At 33.3% G+C, this 18,469-nt stretch overlaps 1 protein-coding gene across 2 annotated transcripts in view; it reads right to left on the bottom strand.

The window, feature by feature from the left end:
• Positions 1-311: 311 nt before the first annotated feature.
• Positions 312-18,469, bottom strand: part of HECTD2 (HECT domain E3 ubiquitin protein ligase 2) — a 79,204-nt gene continuing 61,046 nt past the window's right edge. The window contains exons 12-21 of one of the 2 annotated variants that reach the window (XM_046654182.1): positions 17,256-17,363; positions 16,262-16,394; positions 15,256-15,344; positions 11,479-11,637; positions 7,959-8,033; positions 7,185-7,272; positions 6,992-7,098; positions 5,566-5,681; positions 4,840-4,983; positions 312-2,792 (exon numbers count right to left, since the gene is read on the bottom strand). In XM_046654182.1, the coding sequence (XP_046510138.1) occupies positions 2,672-2,792; positions 4,840-4,983; positions 5,566-5,681; positions 6,992-7,098; positions 7,185-7,272; positions 7,959-8,033; positions 11,479-11,637; positions 15,256-15,344; positions 16,262-16,394; positions 17,256-17,363 (1,140 nt within the window). In that variant the 3' untranslated portion in view covers positions 312-2,671. The remainder of the gene's footprint in view (positions 2,793-4,839; positions 4,984-5,565; positions 5,682-6,991; positions 7,099-7,184; positions 7,273-7,958; positions 8,034-11,478; positions 11,638-15,255; positions 15,345-16,261; positions 16,395-17,255; positions 17,364-18,469) is intronic. The other variant, XM_046654183.1, reaches the window with a different exon arrangement.

The following is an 18,469-nucleotide window of genomic DNA, read 5'->3' as shown; positions in this document are numbered from 1 at the left end:
TTGTCTATCCGTGGCCAATGAAATGTCATACTTAGTTCGTTTCCTGGCATTATAACATTCATTTGGCAGAATAGCTGTGTGATCATCTAGACACTGGATATACACAGTTTCATACTGAAAATAATGCTTAAAGAAGTTGGTTATAGTTGGTGTCAATAATAACACACATCTTTTGAAGCTACATTAGCAATTAAATTAGCAATTAAAGCACTAGTTTGAGCGTGTAATAAGGAGAATAGTTTGCATTTATAAGATATTTTAAAGTTACAGTTTTAATTGTCTAATGTTCAAAAAATGAACTGAAGCCTTGCTGATTGTATAACTTTAATATTTGAAAAGTTTTATCCAGAATTAACAACTTAATATAATACAGATTTGTACAAAAAAGAGGGACTGTTAAAAACTTCTGATCATACAGACAAAAATATGATTAAGCAAAGACTAAAAAAGGACAGGACATTTTGTAAATACTGATAAATACTGTGCAATGCTTTAATTTACTGTGGCAGATACAAAAATCAAGAATTCATTAACAGATTATATAAAAAAAAGCAACTACATGAATGTTTTAGCTGTTTAAATTAATGAAATATAACAGTAGTGGTTTTTTTAAAAAAATGAGGTATTATTACACTGTAAACCAAAAACAGAGCATAAATAAATAAAGGCAATGTGCAATTTAGTGATAAATGGTTATAAATTTCAACTTAACAACAGACAACAAAAATTTTCCAGTTATCTATGGACTTTGTCATTTAAAAATTTGGCTTGCTTGTGTACTTCTTATTTAAAAGTGACATAGCTATCGAGAAACAAGCACATCGTTAAACATGCAGACCAGCCAACACAATTTTTCCATCTGAATCAAAAAAACTTTGTTTACATTTTATTTAAAACACTGAAACCTGGCTTCTTATACATGATTCTTTTGTGCTTATTAGTTAGTAGTAACCTACATTCAAAATCTCACTTTCGAGTTCAAGCAGTGTAAGAGAGAAGCAGTTTTATTTGCATGTGGATTAAAAACAGAGCAAACAAAACCAACAAGCTTTTAACTGTCTGAGGCTTGCCAAGATTTTGAAGAAGAAAAATCCTTTAAATAGTATGTCCAAACAGAAAAGCAGAGTCGCTTCTGCCTCAAAGAGAACAGTAAACTAAGTACCTCCTTTTCCTCAAAGATTCGCGGGTTGCTTCAGAACTGCAGGAGAACGAGCTGATGATTCCTCCACCCTGGAAGAATTCTGCTGGTTGGGTGCAGGACGCAGAGCAAGAGAAAACAACATAACTCAGAAAAAAGCGGGGGAAAGTATTATTTGCATGTGAACCATATGCTGGTATTAAATGCTGGCTTCGTTATTATTGCAAATATATCTTCAGAGTTTTCTGAAGGAAAGCTATCAAAGTATAATAGAGAAGTCGATTTGGAGATACTTATAACATGCTAATAAAACTGCTTCATTTGCTATAAATTAAAAAGAAAACCATTTACTATCTGACTTAAAATGCAGTTTCTTTTTACATGCTACTTTATTAGAAATTCCAAAAAGGGTACTTTTGAATTTACTATATTCAGGATCCAGTGAAAAACAAATATTTTGGCCAAAATGTTGAACTTTACTTTTACACCAAGTTACATCATTTTGACACAAATGTTACATTGTTTTCACTTTTGTCAAATATCTTATCCTACCTTTTCCAAAAATTAGTGTTTCAGTACAACTGGTGATCAAAAAATACTAGAAATAAGCCTTGTACATCGATCAAAGTATATATAAAAACAGTTCTTTTCTTTTGTGCTTGTAATTGACTTAATTTAGCAATGATCAGTTAGATCTGATTTCCTTTCTAATATCCTGACCCTTAAGAAGAAATTATCATTATACAAATATTACAGCGTACTCAAAGTAACTAGTTTACTGCCAATGTGCATGCAGACTAACAATAATACTTAAAAGAATATAACCTTGAATCCAATTAGTCTGAAAATAGTTACACTCTTGTACAATCATCTTTATTGATTTGTAAAAGCTGTATACACATCTAAAACCCTGAATTTACTTTGTAAAAATAAATCTTTAGCAATAAATGGCACTATCAAAATCCCATTATTCTCAGGCTATTATGTAGTTATTTACATGCTTTTCAGCAACAGTGGAAAAGAATCTTATAGGACCAAAGCCAGTATATCAAAAAACCCTGTAAACTGCATCTGCAATTGTACTGTTGTTTACACTTCTATGTGAAAATATGGCTCTAGGCCTCAGATTAACGGTAATGGAGCTCCTCTCGGTGTTGCTACTGTGTGCTAGCAGCACACAATCTGCCCCTGGGTTCCACCACGTCATCGATGCATTCTTCACTGTCTTCTGCTTTCCCAGTGACACAGCTGTGACAAACTACTTATGGAGAATGATAAAGTGCTATAAAAAAGAGGGACTGGACCCACACCTGTCTCTGCCATCTGGTCTTTTCCTCATTCAAGCAATTTCTGTGTTTTTAGAAAATCAAGCCTCCTCCACTGAACATACTTGATATTTGATTTAAAAAAAAATCAGTATTTTAAAGTTGGTGAGCTTTGTCAAGGTGTTTTGAGACAGAAACATGAAAAGGTTAAAGGCACAAAAAGAGGGAAGTAAATGCTACATATAAAATATATTTCAAGTCTTCTAGGTTATTCAAGTCCAAAACCTTCTGAGTTTGAAATTCCAATGATCAATTTCTGTTTCAGGTCCTTCTTGCTCTTGTAGGGGGGAAGGCAGAGTTGATTGAAGCAGGTGTGGGCAATAGGCAACCTGGGGAAAAAAGTTTTTTTTACAGATACTGAGTTTTAAAACACACACAGAATGACCGCTAAGAAACTGTCAAACACACACAATTCAAATCTATTTTGCTATGCTAAGACATGAGTCATTAATGCCTCCATTGAACAGACACTTATGGATCTACAATGGTGAAGTGCCACGTCTCTCATGGTCGCCCATATTAACATATGTGAACTTCCCACTTGAAGTCCTAGACTTGTTTAAGACTCATGCCTAAGCCACGTGAGCTTAAAAAAGAATCCTTGAAATAACAATAGTAGGAAAAGTTTAGATATAATGTCACCCTTGTATTAAATACATTACTCAGATTACTCTTTTTAAATTGACAATATTTTTGTTACCATGAAATATTCTGAAAAATTAATTTCTGTTAAGATAATAAATTTATAACATTAAAAGGCTTATCTTGAACTTTTTTCATTTCAGGTCTTTAATTGTAAATCTTGTTCAGAAATTTCTTAATTTTATATACATATGTAAATATTTGTTTTATGTTTTAAATATAATCTTGATGGTGACTTAAGCATTCATTCAAGAAACATTTACTGGGCACCTAATATGTGTGTGGCTACATGAAGAATACAAAGATGCATAAGGCATGGCCTCTGCCTTGAAGGGCTAAATGACTAAGACAAAGGTGCAAAACGATAAGTGACATAAGACTTCTATAAAATATTTGAGGGGCTCATTGAAGAAATGATGACTGGCTTAACAGAGGAAGTCAACGTGAAACTGGGTCTTGAAGAGGGGTAGAATTTTCATGAGTAGAGAGGTAGCAAGCAAATGTCACATGTAAAGAGAACCACTTAAAAGTATGGAGAAAGGAAGGCACAAAGTGTGTGTAATGAGGGGCAACCCTGTACCATAGTGGTTAAGTTTGGCACACTCTGCTTTGGCAGCCTGGGTTTGTGGGTTGGGATCCTGGGTATGGGCCTACATCACTCGTCAGCCGTGCTGTGGTGGTGACCCACATATAAAGTGGAGGAAGACTAACAGAGATGTTAGCTCAGGGATAATCTTCCTCAAGCAAAAAAAGAACAGGAATGGCAACAGATGTTAGCTCAGGCTAATCTTCCTCAGCAAAAAAAAAAAAAAGTCTAAGGAATAACAAAATAGAGCCTGTCGACCAAAGTGTGGGAAGAAGTGAAAATTGATAGGTAATTTGGGGGAGAAGACTGTAAAGCTTTATTTGACAGGATCCATATTCTAGAACTGAAACTGATGGAGAGCAATAAAGCTATTATGGCCCAGGGAAATATCATGAGCAAAGCAGTGTTAAGGAAAATGAATTTAAGAGGATAAAATAATTAAAAAGGAAAAAAATCTGAGCAGGTAGACCAGGAAGGAGGCTATTTAAATAGGCTAGGAATTAGACAAAAAGTAACTATACCAGGGAGGTGGAAGTGGGAAAGGAAAGAATAGAGTCCAAGTCTAAAATGAAAGGAAGAACTGACAGAACTCAGGGGAAATAAGGGGCAGGAGAAAAATGATTATAATCAAAGTAGTGTCTACTCAAATTATAAGGTATTTGGAAAAGAAGTAGATCAGCATTAACCCATCAACACTATTAGAAAATAATTTAAAGCTGTCATCATTACTTTCATATGCAAAGAGCACTATATTAAAAATAAAGGACTAGTACTAGTGGATTTCTAGCACTAACTATAATGGCCACCCTCCCCCCAAAAACCCACCTTAATAATTTTAATAAAAACACTTTTAAATAAAAATTAAAGTTAGATAATCTACTACTAAAAGTAAGCTAGATTCTAAAAGAGACTACAAAGCAGTTCACTTAAAGTAAAAAGTTGATGGAAAGGAGTCATCATCAGTTAGTGGTGGTGTGTCTCAAAAACTGATAGAGAACCTTAAGCCACAGTCTCTCTCAGTTCAAGGTCATATTTACTCCCAAGATTTTTCTGTGAAAATGACATCAGACTGAAAGAATCCTCTAATTCCAAACATATTATTAGCAAAACTTATAGATTAAAAATAAAATTATAATCTAGAAATTTACCAGTTAGTAGAAGTTTCATTCTTTGAGATTTTGAAGTTCAAATCAGCCATTCCTCCTACAGGGACTCTGTCACTTCCTGTCGTAAAATGTAGCAACTTCTTTTGAAGATCAAGAGGAAATCCAAGCACAACATCCCAAAAGTATCTAGAGAACACCAAAGGAAATTTATATAAAAGGTCTTGACAAAAATCCTGCAGATCAGAATAAAGTAATATAAAGTAAGCTCTAAGGAAAAAACTTCCCTTAAACATACATAATACACTTAATGTGAAATTAAGGAATGACAAGCTTCTAAATATGAATTAGATTTTTGACTAATATTATTATAAAAATAACATTTCAAAAAAACTATAAAAGAAGTCCAACAGTGGATAGTACAAAAGCCATTTTCTCCTATAAAATTTACAAGTCTTATTTTTTCAACACGGTGTTCTTAAAATGCGATTTATAGCATCCCTGAAATTCTAGAACCAAAGTCATTTTTAGAAAAGTAAAATCTCTATACTTTTGTAGAATCTTATCACTTTCTCCCAAGGGGACTGGTAAGTGATTTCGTATTTAATTTTCTCACATTACTTTCTAGAGATAAAATAAGGCAGTTTGGGACTCTACAATGTTTCAACGGACTTACTTGATGCAAAGATTGTTAGTTATACACATAAATGAACCACCTCCTCTTTCATTCTCTCATCTGCAACCTCACTGTCAGAAGTATAAAGAGCTCACCTTATAGTCAAGTCAGTTTTCGCATAGCCGTCATACTGCGTACTTCTCTGCAGAGCGTGCATATCCAGTTCAGGACTTCCACAGACCAGAATTTCAACCTCTTCTGGACGAAGCAGCTGCCAATAAGTTTTTATCAAAAATGATCATAAAAAGTGATGACTTAAAAAGAAGTGAAATTAGAACTGTTTTCACTGAATCAAATTACAAAAATCATGACTTCTCTTTTGGCAAATCAAACCATTTTTTGCTAAGGAAAAATCTTCTCCATTTATATTTTTCCTACTCAGGTAAGATATTTTTGCTTCTGAAAGTTCCTAAGTCTTTTCAAACCTATTAGGTCCCCCTTTTTGCAAATAGTAATTAGCAGTTTGCTAGAAAAACAAGCAAATGACCAAGCTGAATCCAAATTAGAACTCTTCCCCAAAACCCAGCCTGAAACTCTCTTAGCTACTCCCGCATTCACTGATCTGCCTGCCTCCCTCCAATATCCCATGACGCCTCCCGTGTGCACTGCAGAGTTTGGGGACTTGGTTGTAGTTTGTCTTGTGTTTTCAGCTACTTAGATTGTCTCCCACCTAAAGAGATTAAAACTTAAAAATAGAGACCAGGCTATGCCATTTAACTCTTATTTTCCCTCCCTCCACCCACACAACTACCAATGCGTCACAGACAAACTCTAAATTAGAGCTCAACTAAGTGCCCTGTTTTCACAGGTACTTTTAACAACAAACAGGTGACAAAGCTTCCTCTAAAACAAGCTCTCTCCTATGAAAAATAATTCAAACAAAAGACCCAACCCTCATAATAAAACTGAGGGGAGATACCAGTGGCATGATGGATTAGCTGGGGTGAGGAGCACCAGTTCTTTAGAAAACGATGCTTTTTTCCTTAGGCTATTTCCCACATGGTGTTCTAAACAGGAGCTGACCCATATTCACACAGCTAAGGTAAGTCAAACCAACCGGCGACCATCATGACTCCGGAGACAAACCACTTCCTATGGGTAAAAGGCAACTCAGAGTTGCTGAGGGACCCTTGAAGCAGCAGGAAGCAGTTACGAATATGTGCCTTAATCAGTAAGACGTATGGCTTTTGCCCTGGAGCTTCCCTGTTAACTTTTTTCTGTGCTTTGTCCCTCAGTATTAAGACCTTTAGTCTCCAGGATCTCGTCATCCACCCTGCTTGGGAAATTTTTTAAAGCCCTGAAAGGCATAGTACAAGGGGAGAAAAATGGAGTTGACTGGCCTCCTTTCCCTTTAGAGAATCAAGGCTGAAATGGGAGAACTAGTTTTATTTCTGGCTCTATCTTTAAAAAGTAGAAAACATTTTCTATTTTAAAAGCTCATCTGCAAAAATATTTATGGAACTATTTGTCAATATTATAGTTTTACAAAATGTCATTGAAAGCATAAAGTTTTAAACTCACCATTAGGGCATTTGAAGCACACACACTATGAAATCCATAATAAAATGCAGCAAACTGCTTATAGATGGATTTGTTGAGAAGGAAGTCAATATAAAGCTGTACATATTCTGGAAAGCAATTTTACATTTGTTAATTAGTAAAAGTAAACAGTAAACATTAATGCATTTTAATTAAGAAATGGCATCCAACTTACCTTTCCTATTTTGATTGGTAACTGGAATCTTATCACCACCTGGCTTTAAATTATAGGACTTAATTATTCCAAATTCTTCTTGAAAAACCTGATGGGAGATTCCAACAAGCATATTTAGTGGTATGGTTGATATAACAACAGGGTTCAATGAACAGGTTTGTAAAATTTAAAGAGAACGGTTTTTCCCCCTTCTAAATACACAAATGACAGAAAAGCTAAGCTCTTGTGATATCTGTGTTAAGAATGAGGTATCATGAGGGATTATGGGGTAAAAAAGTGGGGCCTTAACTTAACTCTCTCTGTTGAATACACTTAAATACTGATGTTCGTAAAACTGTGTGGCCCTTTAGGTAATACTCAGGTCTTCGGAGCTACATGGATTGCTGTAATTTTCCTCTCCCAATTATTGTTAGGGGAGTGGAAATGAGAGAGCTCTGGTCTGATCCATTAGTTTCTGCTCCTAACTTCTTGTACTAAAGCTACAGGAGAGGCTTATTTTTAGAAGCTGAAAGCTCTGAGAAAGCAACAGAGTCAAGGGAATATGCCAGCTGCCTATCAAGAGTCCTTTATCCTTGGTGAATTTCTTTAAGCACTTTCACTGACTGCTCATCTACATGTGTCCCTCCTTTATGAGGTTAAGATCCTTTAAGATAGGGGATGGTATGTGTCGATTAATCTTGTTCATCTTTTCTAATGATAGGTATTTAATAACAAATGGCATTTTATAGATATGAAACACATAGTTAACAGAAAGCTATTTGCCCTTAATAGTACCTGGAATGTTGAATAGAAATCTTCTTCAACATTGCCTTCGTATGACAGGAGCTCACTTAATCCATGGGCCAACTCCTGAAAAGAGAAATCTGTTATCTACGTTTTTAAATCAAATAGTATCCCAAATAGTTACGTCGATCTACTATAGTTCATTTACATTTACAAAATCTTTCAGATTGTGAAATAAACATAACATTAGAGATGTATTTTTCAGGGCACAAAATGCTTGCTAATGATTTCTACCATCTAAAAGGCTTAGAAGAATTCACTGGAAAAGGTCATGTAAGAGGAAAATACCCAGTTCAAACCACAGAGGTCTATTCTTCAAACTCTGCGTTCTATTCTTATGCAGGAAGCTAAAAGCACAGATTCCATGCTAATTCACTGCTATCTGCAACATCACCATTTATGAATTTGTAGTATTTCTCATTTTCAATTTATATTCTTAAAAAATCTGTTTTAAGATTCATCTTTTAAACATAAAAATACAGTCTATACCTGTGAAGTGGTTTTTACACTTCACTTTCAGTGCCCTCCTCTCCTAAGAAAAAGCTGAGAACAGAAGAAAGATTTTCCTACATTATAACTCATGTTTTCCATGAATAAAGATTTAAAAATAGAGAAATTAACCCAATCTTTAAAAATTGTTTTTCAGATTTTATGAAAAAATTAAAGTTTTAACTTATTAGAAGAAAAGATAAAGAACAGCATGGTTAGAATGATCTTACATACTTTACCTAATAAATTTTCCATTCCATTAAAACCAGAAAATTTTAAACAAATCTAGGCTGACACAGATTTGACGACTGTCATCATTTGTTTCAAGTATTAATAAAAATTTTGGATGCTGAAAATTATAATTGGGAGATTTGTGATGTTTTTAAAGAACTCTAGGGACTGGTAGGTGAATCCAAGGGAAGGGACTTAATATCTTCCTTCAAAGATTAAATTTTTAATGACAAAATACAAAGTCAACAGGTCATGAAGTTACATACTCAGATCTGCTTTATTCAGAACTGTAGGCATTTTATTCCCAGCCTTTGTATTTTCAAACCCCTATTTCTTTGGAGAATTTTTTTTGTTTATCCATACTTACATTCTTAACTGTAATATGCCATCTCTAAAATAATATTAACTACCCACATAGTTCAACTTTTTTTATGATTTTGTAAACCTATAATGAAATGAAGAGCGTATGGAGATAAAGAATACTGTTTTTACACACAGTTTGAATACCTGGATCTTATTTAAGAGCACATTTGAGTGTGACTTAAGCAGAAGGAAAAGAGATATGGTTGATAATTCAAGGTTATGCTTGCTTTTCCTCTAGTCTCAACTAAAACCCTCGAGTGTGATTTTGACAAGACTGTGTGGAGAAGATGGCTGTTCTTGTTGCTGGACAATTCTGACGCTTTCAGTCATGGAGCCCCTCTCTAGAGAAACAGTGGGGTAGTCATTAACATGGTCATGGAAAATTACTGCCTTTATTAACACCATATTGAAGGCCCCATTGTTAAATATTTTGCTTACTTTCTGTATTTTTTGTCCGATATTCACAGATACTGTGTTTAAATTAAGAAACATATCTAGCTGTTTCTCTTTGCTTTCCTGTTTATTCTTCCTGAAAACACACCGTGTAGACATACAAATGGTATACAAACAACTGAATAAAAAAGGAGTTAAACTTTTTTATGGATATATTTTTACCATATATGAAATGGAAATTGGGTGCCAATTTTTAACAGATGCCATTTATTCATAAATTAATAATCCATTTATAAACAATTTTAAAAAATTACCTACATCCACTATCCTAACACAGTTTTCTTGCTTCCTTTCAATCTTTATTCATGCATGTGTAAAAAGTTAGTTTTTTCTACAGTTCATCTCAAAGTATATGCACAATCTTGATTCATTATTAAAGAGCCAATATAAGAATATGAAATTAACTGTCATCTTCATCTCCATAACATAATACACTATATTTTATAGTCATCATAAAATTTCCATTATTATTAACTAAAAAAAGCTGGATCTAAATGAGTCAAGTTAAATAGCTTTATTCATAAAATTAGGCAATTTATTGGTAAAAACCAATAATAAAATTAGGAAATTTATTTGTAAAAACATTTGGCAAAAACTGAATATGCCAGACCAAAAAAAAATCACAGAAATCTAAAATGAGAAGGTAACTCAGAGAGCAGTTGTCTGCTCCCATCATTTTACAGATAAGAAAATGAAATGGATCATCCAGGCTCACAGGTGAGTGTGGTAGATACAACACTGCAGAAGGGAGATCTTCCAGTTTCTTAATCAGAGCCTGCTCTATTACCTTTTTTTTTTTTTTTTAAGATTTTATTTTTTCCTTTTTCTCCCCAAAGCCCCCCAGTACATAGTTGTATATTCTTCGTTGTGGGTCCTTCTAGTTGTGGCATGTGGGATGCTGCCTCAGCGTGGTTTGATGAGCAGTGCCATGTCCGCGCCCAGGATTCGAACCAACAAAACACTGGGCCGCTTGCAGCGGAGCGCGTGAACTTAACCACTCGGCCACGGGGCCAGCCCCATGCTCTATTACCTTTTGCAAGCTGTCTCATCACACTATTTTCCTAACTATTGAGTCTTATAAAAATACGGATTTAGGCTCTTAATCTGAAAGACTCCAAATCAACTTCCAAAAATGTGTCTGATATCACTCCCGGGGAGTATGAAGAATGGTCTTCTAATTGGTCTGGTGTTTTGGAGAGGTTTCTCAACGTCCATAGGAAGGTGCCAACCCTACACCAAACTCATCTGACCATTAAAACACAGGGATATTCAGATAGGCCCTTAATGAGCAACAGAGAATGTCTACATCCAGGTACTTGCTAAGAGTATTACAGGGAGTTCTCTGCTGACCAGTAGTTATCAAAACTCAGCTGTAAAAAATATTACTATATGGGACTGTCAGGAGGATGTATATACTATTTATTCCTCTACTAAATTTTAACAGTGGATTAAATTTGATGATCAGAATTCTAATTTCTGAACTGAGGAATGTTATGAGACAGTGCTGTGAAATTCATATATTTATTTTAGAGAGGCTGTTGCGGACAGTGTTAATGATATTGCACACAATAATTTGAAAAAGGATCCACAAAAGTGATCAAGTACTAAGTACTTTATTATCTCATGTAATCCCCCAATATATAAGTTCTATTATGCTATTGTTCAAATAAGGAAATTAGAGCTCAGAAAGGGTAAGCAACTTATTCAAGTTTACAGAGCTAATAAGTGGCAGAGCCTGGAATCAAATCTTTGCCTCTCACTCAAAGCCTGTTCTACTATGCTACGAGAGCCTAGAAGTGCTACAAGGTGGGTTACGTCTCCATAAGAAAGGAGAAAGCTAGATGAAAAAGCAGATGGGTTACAAAGGCAGAGGGAAACCATTTTTAAACATAAAAATAGCATTAGGAAGAGAGACTGCAGGCAGACGAGAGAGATTTAGCATTAAGAGAGAAGACATTAATAACTTTATACTCACAGGCATAATCTGACATAAGTCGTCAGTGGTAACACTGCAGATGCCTACTGGTGTATTTTGATCACTAGGAACGATGGGAGGGCTCAATAATTTCTTGTAACAGCAGGGGGGGAAACGAATATCCAAGGTAATGCTGTTATAAACAGCTAGTCCCATAAGCTATGCATACTAAATGTTAAGCATTAACATAAAATCCATGACAACAAATGAGTTTTGAATTATGCATCGGTCTATTTCTTGCATACTTCTTTCAGATCTAACACTGACTTTCTAATTAATCCCACATACTTCCTTTTCTTTATTTTCCCTTTATTTTACGTAATATAATTCCTTGATTACCAAAAGTCGTGTAAAAAGGAGGGGTTCAATTGATAGTATCTAATGATTTTCCTAGAAAACTTTATCTAAAATCACAATAGATAGCAATTGCATACATTTATATAAATTATGTAACATATAAAAAAAGTTTTCTAAATTTAAACAAAGATAACGGTGATTTTGCAGCAGCAATTTATTCAATAGAATTCATGCAGAACACATTACTGATTTTATTGATCGTTCTGACTATTGTAAAGTTCAGTACAGACTACATAAAGAGAGCTGTATTGAATAAACATATGGATACACAGACATACATACAGACACACACTACTGACAAGCTAATAGGACAATTAATCTCCTACACTAATACTTAAAAGGCTTTTATTACTTGGAGTTTACTCAAGGTGTTAAAGTTAAAAACTACAGATGTTCTATTTATAAACTTTGCCCAATGGTACTTTATTTATTTATCAGTTATTTGGTAGAATGTAACTTATCCCTGCTAAAAGAGAGGTTTTAGATCAAATTTCATAATATTTCAACTGTCAAATAAAGATTATTATATCAAGTTATTAAGGAGGTCATTTTTTATGGGCTCAAAAGGAAATCTAAACATATGGGCTGGATAAACTATTGAAAACAATTTTTAAAACTTGAAAGACAGCCAGTATTTTAATTTGCTAAGGCAGAATATTCGAAGGCTAATAATAATTTATGGAATAGACAGGCTGTTTTATAGGTAACCATATCAACAGAGACTGAGCAGTGTGTTCAAGGAGACAGACAGCGAAAATAAATTCTAATACACTTCCATAATTGTGACAATAGCAATAACAATAATAACCACAATACTACTGTAGTTACCATTTGTGATTATCTACTACGGTGACAAGTTCTAAGCATTTTTCATAAAAATTTTTTTTTAATAGTCCTGAAGAAAGGCTTTTAACAGATGAGGAAGTAGGCTCACAGGATTTGCTACAGGGCACTTTCATAAGCAGAAGTATAATGTTTCATTTCATACTAAATCAACCTGCTCTGGTTGAAGCAGGCATGGGTGCTGGGGGATTCTGCTGGAGCTGCTGAGGTGTCTGTCACATGGCGCAAAGAGCAGAGTTTGAAAACTCTGCACTATATTATATTGTTCCTACTCCTAGTTCCAATGCCCCTTTGGTACAGGAAATTCTATTTTTAAAAAATTGCTATATTACAGCTCTTCATGCAATCTTTACAATATTTTATAATTATTATTACAGGTTTTACTATAACATTTCTTGTTTAACTCCAAAGCCTTACCATATTTAAAAATAATTGTATTAGAAACACAATACTGTCAGAACTAGTAGAACAACAAATCTTTGGTCCTGAAATTTAAAAACTGAAACTATGTAGAGAACCAAGTATATTTTCCCAGTCGTCATGACTGTTACTTCTCAATTTCTAGTTCTCCTTGCCTTTGATACATCTCTCAACCACTTACAGGATCACAATCCACCATCACCTCACATTTATTCTATATATTATCCTGCTTTTGGGGCAACAATCTTACCTTGTATAGTTTATTTTTTTGTGTGTGAGATAAATACACATAATAATGAGACAGTAGTGACTATAATAATTTAATTTTAGATTTAAGTGTTTAACTTCTAATATGAAACATCTAAGTATGCTTAATATGCTCCTTTGAGGAATGACTGAATAAAAACTAATGTCTATTGCAAAATAAAACAATGAGCAAATCATGATACTGTATACCACCACTGATACATTTATCTAACATAAAGAGCTGTTATAAGGATGAAACAAACTTATATTTGAAAAGGGTGATCAGAATAGTGTCTGGCACATATGGTTCCATAAATATTAACTATTTTATTATTATCCTCACTATTATTATTTTGTCATTATCAGCATGCTTCCCAATCTACTGCTCTCTAGCCAGCTAAGTAAGATCTAATACCTTATTACAAATATTAGAAAGTCAAAATATGACCCAAATCTAAGCCATGATAAGAATGTAAAGTATGACAAACATAGATATTGGAAAATTCAAATAGCTCATAGTGTACTGAGAACCTCACTGACTCAGGTCTTCAATGAAGTTGAAACAGGCAACAAATGATTACTGTAGATAACAGAACAAAAACAGGAGTTTAAGAACCATTAAGTGTTCCATATTGTGGAACTTAGCACTCTGGACCTTTAGACACGACAATATATACAAAACTGAAAATTAGGTTTACCATCTCAATGTGTAGTTTTCTCCCTACTACCTTTTCTTCCATCAGCCTCTCAATTTCCACATACATTCTTCAGCATATATTCCAACAAATGCAGCAAAGACAGACATTCAAAGCCCTCCATGAGGCTTCTAATTCTTTTTCTGAAGGTATCTTCCATAACCTTCAGTGCGCCCTCTGCTTCCATTGAGCGGACCTACACTTTGCTCTGGAACAGGTGCAGCACAAGGCAGCCTTTTTTTCTAACCATTCTCCCTGTCCATGTCCTACTCTCTTCAGCCCTGTGTTAATCAAATATATTGGTCCCATTTTTAAATCTCCACCTTCTTTGGGAGGAATACACTGAATCTTTCCCTTCTCAGAACTCCTTAGCACTTAATGCCCAATGGTCATTTGACTCTGAAAACAGACTGCATTGTTGGTCTATTGCATTTTGCAATAGACATTTTGGTCTATTGAAAACACCCTGCACTGATGGTCTTCTGTCCATCTAGGTGGTAAGCTTCTTAATGGTGGATATTTTCCCCCTCTTTTAACCTATGTATCTCCAGTCCTTGCTCATTTAATTACTCTTCTCTCCTTTCTTCCACAATTATATTTCTTAGAACTTAAAAAAACTACTGTAGAAGGCATCTTGTCCACTCTCCCACCCAGTGCAGGAACACCCTTTCCAATACACCTGATAGGGATTAGAGGATGGCACAGGAATTTATATAATCTTGAAAACACTATAAAATAATGTCATTTGCTTTAAATGTTCCTATTCCATTCAATTTTTAGTTCTTCTGGATGCCTCAGGATTTGAGAGCATATTAAGGGGTTAGATTTAATTTCCACAATTTCAACATAGTAAACTGAGTGAAATAAGCACAAAGTGAAAGAACAGAAAAACAGTACATTATAAATAGAAAAGACACTTTAATGCCTTAAATTTCTGATAATTTAGATTATATATGAAATAGGAAATAATTTTTATTTTGAGATAAAGTTTTCAGAGAAAAATATAAAAAATTCAGTCATTCCTTTCAATTAAATCTGCTGACATTATATAGCTGTGATATTGCAAATAATAAAGTTACTGAAAAATCTGTTAGTAAATTTGACAAGAATGTTTAATATGAATAAAATGCTTAATGAGAAGTTTTCCAAAATTCAGATAAAATTTTTAAAAATCCCTAGTCTACTAGCACCTCCTAGTGGAAAGTTTAAAGGATACAATTCCAACCAATCGGAACTCAGAATAGTTATCACATTTAAAGCTGCTAAACCAATGGCAGTATGAATCCTTATGATATGTAAACATGCCTGAAAAAAAGAAGAATTTAATTAATGTGATAGATTAAAAAAACCAGAGTGGTAAAAACGTACATGATATCTCAACCCTTAGAAGCAAACCAGCAATAGTTCTGTTACAAACCATCTTTCAGGTTAAAATGCATCAAATATATGAACAGAGAGCATGCAAGAGCATTTTATTGTCCAGGGGTATTCTGAACGAAGGGAGGAAACATGAGGTAAAAAGATAGAAACTAATCAGCTTTCTTTTATAAAAACTATAGTTTTATAAATTTTTAAAGATACGATCAAAATTAATTTTGAAGATTATCTGGAGATTTCAATTTATCCATGTCATCTCTATTTCCCATTGCCAGAAAGATGATATATATACATATATACAAAATAAAGAAAAATAAAGACCAAGAAAAACACTTAAAACTCTCCTTTGAAGAAAAACATTTAACAGATACTAAGAATTACACGGTATTTTCTCTAAATAAAGTAAAACCAATTTAAATTTCAAAGGTTTATTTTTGTCTTAAAAATTAGTGAATTGTTATTAAAATGTCTCATTTTTAACAAAAGAGGAATCGAATGTTAGTATAAAACAAACTATAGTTTTGTTTTTTAATTTCTAATTTATTTATTTCAATGACAAATTAAATTTGCATGCATTTGACTTATTCAGGAAAGATGTGGATGCTTCCTTGCAAATGTATACTTTCAATCTTTATACATTTTGTATAGGCTTCCTAGAAAGATAACGAACATTTTGATCATCAATTTGGTCTACTTTTAAAATGTAAATAACAGTCCTTAAAAAATTATTCAACATTTATGATTGACAAAAAATCTGTAAAATCCTAGGGTTGATTAAAAATAAGAGTGACTTCTTGAATCTAACAATTATGAAAAAACGCTGTTCATAAAAATTAAATACTCACCATAATCTGGATGAAAAATTTGGCGAATTAGAAGAAGGAACCATTCTTTAGTCAAGCCACCCATATCCAAACCAGCTTCCCCTACAAATGTAACTTTCAACTTCTTTTTCAAGTCTGCTCTTTTCCGGGTTAACTGTTTGAAGAAATTATATAGTAGAGGAGAAAAAAGGGCAGTAAAAAGGAAATTAACTTTAATTCCGGGAAATGTGTTAGGCAGTCTTTATCTTATTTAGAATGTCAAAAAACTCCATCCATCCATTCATCCATCTATCCAATAAATCTGTCAAACACTGTGTGAACAAGGTATTGTTATGTTTGTTGTATAGATCAAGAAACAGAGAGGTCAGGTACCTTGCCCAAGGTTATTGCCTCCCGTTATCATAGTGTCTCCAAGAGTTTTACTTAGCAGATTACTATATAAAACAATTTGTTTCCTTTTCTTTAACTTTCCTTCAACATTAAACTTTAAAAAATTACATAACTAAATCAGCCACTATTTTATAATAGCCACATGAAGATCTGGCTGAAGAACTGTATGTGCACGAAGCGCTATAACACATGTACATACAATCAAAGCATGTTTGACCCTAAATAGACCCAATATACCCCGTGGATCAGACCTGTAACTTTATAGATGAGTAATCTGAGGCCAGGAGAAGTTAAAATGACTTGTTACTCACCCAGCCAGTAACAAAGGTGGGTCTAGAATCTAGGTTACATATTCAGAAACATGAATTACTCATTTAAGTGTTCTATATAAAATCCTTTCCTGGGGAATTAACAACAAACCATTAATAAACATACAAAAAATGGACATAAGGCTTAACTGTGAATACAGAACTGATTTTAACTATAACATCAAAATATAAGGAAGCACACTGATTGGCATACAGAAATAAAAGACAGCTTACTAAGATTTTGGTAATAAACCATATTGTACAATTTATTTAAAGCTTTAATCAATTAATACCATTTTGGAATAAATGATCTATACCTCATCAAGAGAATCGCTAACCAGATGTGTCCGCCTTACTTTCATATTTAGAAATAACATATTCATGTCAGGTCTCTGTCTTCGAGATACTTTATCCACCAGACTTTGCTAATTAAAAAAGAAAGCAAACGTTTTCACTTTTACTTAAACTATAATTTCATTTAAAACATTTAAACACTTCAGTAAAAATCACTTATATTCTTCTCTATGCCATCTCTCATATAAACAATTTCATAAACTCAATCATAAAAATTTTGATTTATGAAAATGCATTATTATTTCATTTTGGAACAATGATAACCACAGGGGGTCCAAAATGGAGGACCTCAAATAATTCACCTTCTATAGTAAAGAATGTTGCATTATAATTTCTATATGGCTCATCTCTTAAACAGCAAAGTTTTCTGTTTATTAGATACAAAGTGGAAACAGTTGAAACAAGGTATATGTACTTCTGATAATAAACTTGGCTTAAACTTTTTTTAGATATTGAATTTATTCTAAAGGCAGAGTCTACTTTTTGAAAGTAATTTGTCAATATTTATCAGAAACATTAACAATGTTTATATCCTTTTCCCAGTAATCCACTTCTGGGAATTCTAAACAAAGAAAATATTTTGTAAAGTGAGATGTTCATCACAGCATTATCTATAAAAGAGAAACTTTAGGAATATCCATTACAGCTATCAAAAAATGATGGTTATAAAAACTGTAAATATCATGGAAAATGTTTAAGGAAGGTACAACTGAAAAAAAGGAGGCAACAAAATTGTGTATACAATACTGTTTCAACTCTGTTGTCTTTTAAAGATAATATAGATAAAAAATATTAAAAGAAAACTTACAAAAATGTTAACAATGGATATGTTTGGGTGATGGAAATTATGGGTGATTTAAAAATTTATTTTTCATGTTTTTTCAAAATATAAGCAATGACTATGTAAAAAACATTTAAAAATATAAGGAATACATATATATCATTTATCATATAAGTCTACATGCTTGCATATTTAATTTATCTACATCTTTTTCAGACTATTTCACCTTCTTAGGTAGCAAAGAAAATGAATTATTGTGCAGATTAAAGATGAACATTTCAGACACTTTAAATACATGCAGCAATTTCCTTTAGTAGATAAAATTTTAATACCCCAAATCTATATAATAAAGCTACTTTCATGATTTTGTGGATTACTATAATAAAACATTCTAAT

The sequence above is a fragment of the Equus quagga genome, chromosome 2 (assembly GCF_021613505.1).
Source record: "Equus quagga isolate Etosha38 chromosome 2, UCLA_HA_Equagga_1.0, whole genome shotgun sequence".
NCBI lineage: Eukaryota > Metazoa > Chordata > Mammalia > Perissodactyla > Equidae > Equus > Equus quagga.
This window is presented reverse-complemented; position numbering and strand designations above follow the sequence as displayed.